Here is a 6,690-nt window from a genome sequence, read left to right as displayed (position 1 = left end):
TCGAGGGTTAGAGAGAGAAATTACAGTTTTTACTGAGGATGGATTTTGTGCAAACAATGAGAAGTTCAGTCTTATTGCAGATTAATTTAAGAAAGTTAAGACATTCGGAAAGGGAGGAAGGTGGAAAAGTGGAGCCAGGTTTGGAGGAGATGTAGAGCTGGGTGTCATCCACGTAGCAGTGAAACGGGATTTTATGCTTCCGAAAAATGTGACAGAGTGGGGGAAGGTAGATGATGAAGAGCCGGGGCCCCGGGACAGAGCCCTGGGCTACCCCTTTGGTGATGGGAGAGGTAAATGATTAGCTAATATTTCAACTACATGCTAGCAGTTTTGGCTAATTTAGGCATTTTTTCCCAGTTTTTTAGGATATTTTGAAGTTTAGCTATTTTTTTCAGCTATATGCTAGTTGTTTTGGCTAACCAAAGGTTTTTTTTTCAGCTTTTTAGGCTAATTTGGTATTTAACTAATATTTTAGCTGGATATCAGCTTCTGTGTTTTCAGCTATCAATTTCAGCATCTTCAGCGACCAAATTCAGCTTACAGCATTTACATTAGCATTATCACAGGTAATGTTATGTATCTAGTTCATAATTATGTTAAGGAGTTTCGGTTTTAAAGTTTTAAAAATGTAGTTTTAGAGTGTTCAATAAATGTTTATCCTGTTCGGCCCGGACGGGGGGATTTTGGACCCGAGCGCGATTTGAGTTTGACACCCCTGCTGTATACTGTGTACTTAAAAAAAAAAATGACTTTTTTTATTTATTTATTTATTTATTTACTATTTTGCATTCATGTGGTGTGTAAAAATGTGCCGTTTTTCTGGGGTTCATGTGTGTTTTCTGAGTCAAAGTCTTATTTTCAATCATTCAAACGCCGCATGATCGCAGTATTTCTCCAAGTTCATGTTTTTAACTGAGAGACATCAAAATGAGAACAAAAGCCATAGTATAAAAACTCAAAAATTTTCAATTTTAAAACATATACATTAATTTTTAATCAAAATGAAAGCATGTTTTTGTCCTAATTCAATGTTATTTTCTTCTTAAGGAAGTAGATTAACAAGACACGCCACGCATTTACGCAAAATTTAGGTTTTGATGAATTGTGACGTACAAAACATGCTTTTTCTCCTAAAAGGATGAGTTTGAAAAAGTCCACAGATCAGTTCACTGGTATAAGAATGAGAAGTGTCAGTCCTTAAAGACCTTTTTTAAAAATGGCCTTACTGAAGCAGCTTTGTGTGGCGGGACGAGACATGTAAGGTGATGTGACACCGGCTCACCCGTGTCCGGGTCAAAAACAACATGGACAGCAGAGATTGAAGAGTCCAACAACATAAATAAAACCCATATTTTCCACACTAAAAGGGAGGAGGGGGAATTGTCTGCTTGTGTATTAGGCACTAGCGGTCTATGTCTAGAGGGAAGTCATCAACATCCAACCCAGTGAAGGAACCTACCATTGTGATAGCTGAGAGGCTCCGTGAAGACAGGCGGCGCAGATACAAGTACTGTGCTTCTCTGGACCAGCAGAATCTGCGACTGGACTTGAGCAGGTCAGTGCTGGTGGGGTCAGAACACGCCTGGTCTCTGTGCAGAGGACACATGGAGAGATTCAGGTGTTTGCCATCAAACAAACAAAACAAAGAAAGAGGCCGTTCATGTGTCTGACAGTCAGGAAATAAAGTCTGAGAAGTTTGCAGTGTGCTTTGAATTTGAACTAGTAAAATATTTAAAGGGAACATCTCAGCGGTCTTCCTGTCAAAGTGTCTCCTCCTCGGCTCTCAGTCTGCTGGAGTTGGAGCACGTGGGCTTTCAGCAGACGGAGAGCTGCTATTTTTAGACCCAAATGAATTAGACTTTAAGCTCGCTGGAATTGTGCAATTACTCCACTTCAAGTCTGCATCTGTTTTCTAATAATCTTTCATTTAGCAAGTAATGCTGGATGAGAGATTAAGCACTTGCTCAGATTAAGCAGCAGTTAGTGAATCTTTTGGAAAACTTGGATGAGAGGTCTGAGAAGAAAGGGGCTGGTTCTGATCCAGCCTGGTTAAGACTTCTACTGGATTCATCCAAGAGGACCAAACTCTCAGAGATTATAATCCTGCACTTTAAGAGCAACACGTTGTTCCTAATCATTAACACGTGGAAAAGATTTCCGCTGCCAGCCTGACGCATCTTTTATTTCATCCTGGAGCCAAATGGAAGCAGCAGAGTTGTGTGGTACAGGTCTGTGAGGGAAAACGCGTGTGAAAGAGAGAGGAACAGTAGGATCCATCAAGATGCAGTTTCCATGACGACATACACACCTCTGGATAACAGGTTTACGTGCGGCGCAGCGGGAATACTCTTGTGCACTGAGATTATTCCCCTTGCACAAGTTGTGCATTCCAGTTCAAGCAATGTTTTTAGCCCCACAACAAGTGGCACTATGACAAGAATCGGTCCTTCAGAGAGTTTGGATAGAAGTTTACACGGATACAAACTGAAAGGGGAGATTTGGGGAAAACCTGTCAGCTGATACAAGCGATCTGAAAACAACTCCTGATGCTCACATGCCACAATTTTCCCAATAAAATCCCATCTGCCTTACCCAAAGTATTTCCTTTTCTTGTCAGACTGATGGAATAAGCTATGGAATAAGATTGGAATATTGACAAAACATACTGTGTCCAGGAAGGTGCTAAGATATGCTAAAAAAAGCTTAAATTTTACCAAAAGTGTGTCATGAGGGTGTGCTACAGGTCCTCAAAAATGGTATTTGGAATTGGAGAAAGAAGCATAACTATCCCAAGAATTCATTTTTCCAACTGTGCAAAAAGCAGAACCCGTTTCCCGTGTGAAGCCTCAATTTAAAAGCCATGAGCTCTACTTTCTTTCTTTGATGAAACTGAAAAACAAAAGCACCTTTAAGGATGAGATGAATGAAAGGAGCTGCCCGCATCCTCCCACTCCTTTGATTCATTCAAAAACAAAACAGACTGTTTGATGAAAGAAAATAAGGTGGGTTAGTGTGACATATGCAAGAAATAAAACTAACAGAGGGTTTTCTAAAAACATGACAGTTGGAGAAACCGGACAAACCCAGAAACCATCACTGAAAACCACTGATCCGACCGTGACCAAACTCTTTATGAGAAAATCTGATTTTATTTAATGTTTTTTCAGAAAATATAAAATAATGTCCTTTAATATGCATGTTTGGTCAGTTTGGAGAAGCTTGCGCTGCTTTCCTCCAATTTAACTGATCACACGACCAGATCAATCCCACAGTTGCAATAATGTAATGTTTCCATCCTGTTTTAATGATATATTTCATCCGTAGAGGTGAGTATCCACTGCTTTCCTTCACAAAGTCTGGAAACGCAAAAAAACTCACCCCGAGGGTCTCCACAGTTTCCTGCCGGGCGGCAGGAGCTCGCGTTTGTTCAGGGGTACGATCCCCATGGCTGCTTGCATGATGGTGATAAACTTCTTGAACTTCATCTTTTACCCCTCCGTCAACGGCATCAGTGCGAGTTCATGGCTGCTGTCGATCCTCCATCTCCTCTGACAAAGAGCAGAAGCGAACCGCCTCTGCTCGCCTCCTTCTGAATCATCGGGACTTCAGAGCTGCGCTCTCGCGCCTCGGTGCATCTGCTTCTCCATGACAACCGGCCGCACGCTCCGTGTGCAGATGCGAGCCGTCCCCGTGGCTCGGCTACTACAGACTTGTGCCCGAGCACGACTCTGACAGATGTCCTTTTGGCTTTCCGAGTGATGAAGGATAAAAGGAAAACAAACAGCCACGTTGTAGCCAGGAGGCGGGCTGGTGGAGAGGGAACGGCGGCACGTCACTCTTACATAACTGTGGAGCATCTCTGGGCATTACACTAATGAAAACACAGTTTCTGCCACCGCTGATGCTGCTGCTGCCATGGCTGCAGCTGCTGGGATAATTGTGGTACTAAGCTCTGACAGATCATGCACGCTCCCCACCCCCATCTCCTCTAATCCCCCCTCCATCGAGGCTTAGTCTTCCCGCCACTTACACCACCCGTCTACCTCACCCTTGCATCCACAGCTGACCACCATGAAAGGCGGATAATGACCATGACTGCACAGAAAGTCCAGGACCGCTTCTTGGCCAAAAGACTTAAAACCACATCAAATTTGAGCTTTATATAATTCCTGAACGATTCACGGAAGAATGAGAAGCATCAGGCTCTGGGTTGAATTGAATCAAACAATATTAATCCTCTATGGATAAATTATACTTTTGTAATCCAGAATTGTAGGGGGAAAAAAGGGAAGTTCACCGATGGAAAGTTGGTAATGCAGCAATAAATACCTGAACGCATAGACAACAAACAGCGCATTAAATGAATGGAAAGTCTGATCCAAATTAAGCAGCAGATCCTCCTGTAGGTTCTGCTCACAATGAGGAACGGAGAGTTCAACTTCCCCCTCATGACACTTCACGTTTGTTCCAACATGTCAGCTTTCTTCCTTTCTGGGACAGTGCTCACAAATACAATCTGGTTTGCTTTCAGGCTACATTCACACCGTCCTCAGCTCTGTGCGTTCAGGTGACCAGTTCCAAGGAAAAGGCGTGTAAATCTGTGTTTTGGGCTTTCTTGTTCAAAACTCTCATGGTTACGTGTCATTACACAAGTTCTGACAACTGTTTTTGGGCTCCGTGTATAAAACATGAAGCCATTGAACAAGTGTTGAAAGTTAAACCAGGATGAACTTTAACCACTCAGGTAGTCGGATTTGGTAGGGACATAATGACAGCATTCTTCTTAGTTCACATAAATGCCAACAAATTCAAATTTGATCATGGAGGAGAAATTAATCGGGCTGGGTTGATAAAATCGTTTAATCAATTTGAATCAATTTAAGCTTAATGGATCAAAAATCGATTCATAAAAAAATGAGATGATCTAGCACATAAAGCTAAAATAAAGGCCACTGGCTTGATGCTAACGTTTAGTGGGATTTCCTATAGGACGGCTAATGCTAATGCTCGATCGACCTAAACATACATTGCTGACTAAATGGGCATCTTTATAAACTCACAGGTATTAATTTTCCAAAATATTTTAAGGAAATATTTTTAAACTACCCATTTATGGTATAAAGTATAAAACAGTTTCTTTTGCTCATTCTTCTTGAAAAAAAAAGTGTACTGCTATAGCACAAGCTCCACCTCATGGCCAAATTGAAACGAAACGCCCTCCAGGAGAAGCAGAACAATGTTTTCAATCTTAATGATCTGAACATTTTAATTAGAACTTCCATTTTTGAGAATCCATGTCACACTGTATGGTATTAACAATCTCAATATTTCACATTTTACAGTGTGCGAACTGTATCAGATTAATATAATTATATTCAAAACATATAATAGATTATTAATGTATTTCTAAACAAATGTGTCTAAATGTGTAAACCCACAATTAAATTGAATTGAGTAGATAGAAAGAATAAAAATAAAAAAATCGTAATGGAATCGATCCAGGCTTTGGTGAATTGAATTAAATTGTTTTGTTTCTAGAAATCATTATCGATAACAAGCCCTAGAAATAAGTAATTATAGCTGTTATCCGGTCAGGATTATGTGACACCAGATCTTTCATACATCAAAACAAACCTGGGAAAGAAAATAAACTGGAACAAGAGCTGCCAGATTTCTAACATTTCACACCAAGGACAATTCCCTCCCTACTCACTATAAAGTGCACTCTCATCTACAATTCCAAAATTGAGTGCACCAGACATTTATCAGAAATCTTTGCAGAAAACTAGCATGCATCAATGCTCACTACATTAGTGAATATAGACTGCAATGCATTGCAGTCAAAGAGTTTTTGCAAAAAAAAAAAAAAATGTTTAAATGTAAAAAAAACCCATGTTGCACCACTGATCTTAACTGTGGGGAAAGTGAATCGTTGCATTTTTACTGCGTTCCATCAGAATCAAGCGTCAATTGCATATTGTGCTAAATTTGAGGATTTAGTATTTACTGTTTTATACTGCTTAGTATGAGCCAACTGAAAGTTTTTCCTTTATTGTTAATAGTTTATTAACAAATTCTAAAAATTGCTGAATATTGTGTTTCTGTCATTGTTCTGTAATAAACAAATCAACCGGAACAAAACTCTGAGTCAAAAGTTTCACTTGTGAAGAAAGAGCATCATTGCATCCTTAAAAGAAAATATTTAAAAATCTACTTTTATAGACAGAAAAATGAAAGCAGGTGGAACTGTGCAGCGTAGAGCTTTGACAGCAAATACATAGAGATGCTGTGAAGACAACACCATAGGATCTTCACAAAGACTGAAGTCCTGCTTTACACTTTCATTTTTAATTCTATTCCAACAAACGTTTACAAGTGAAACTATCAGATTAACTGTATACAATAACCTCTATGGGGTTTAAAAGTTCATGCCTGTAGTTTCATGTTTTGTTGGCGATGCCTTCAGAGAATGATTTGACGTTATGCTCTATTTATGACCCCCCCGTAAAGGAGGGGGGGGGGATGGAGTATATGAGGAAGGCCAGATTAAGTCCATCTTGATAACCTCAGAGTCAGCAGATGACAGAAGCAACCGTGTCCTAAGAGCTTTCAAGCAAAAAGTGATCATCTTTGTGCCCTCTGGATGAATGCCAGACGGCACAACTCCGGACAGGATTTGCATCCAAGCAG

General features: G+C 40.3%; 1 protein-coding gene across 4 annotated transcripts in view; it reads right to left on the bottom strand.

The window, feature by feature from the left end:
- The window catches only part of tjp2a (tight junction protein 2a (zona occludens 2)), a 49,695-nt gene that overhangs the window by 34,793 nt on the left and 8,212 nt on the right, over positions 1 to 6,690 (bottom strand). For 2 of the 4 annotated variants that reach the window (XM_036214650.1, XM_024298787.2), the window contains exon 2: positions 1,460 to 1,589. Coding sequence is in view for 3 of the 4 variants with exons in the window: in XM_024298787.2 (XP_024154555.1) it covers positions 1,460 to 1,462 (3 nt within the window). In the remaining variant the exon portion in view is untranslated. Of the gene's footprint in view, positions 1 to 1,459; positions 1,590 to 3,378; positions 3,743 to 6,690 lie in introns of those variants that run through there. The other 2 variants (XM_024298783.2, XM_024298784.2) reach the window with 2 other exon arrangements.

The sequence above is a fragment of the Oryzias melastigma genome, linkage group LG12, assembly GCF_002922805.2.
Source record: "Oryzias melastigma strain HK-1 linkage group LG12, ASM292280v2, whole genome shotgun sequence".
Lineage (NCBI taxonomy): Eukaryota > Metazoa > Chordata > Actinopteri > Beloniformes > Adrianichthyidae > Oryzias > Oryzias melastigma.
This window is presented reverse-complemented; position numbering and strand designations above follow the sequence as displayed.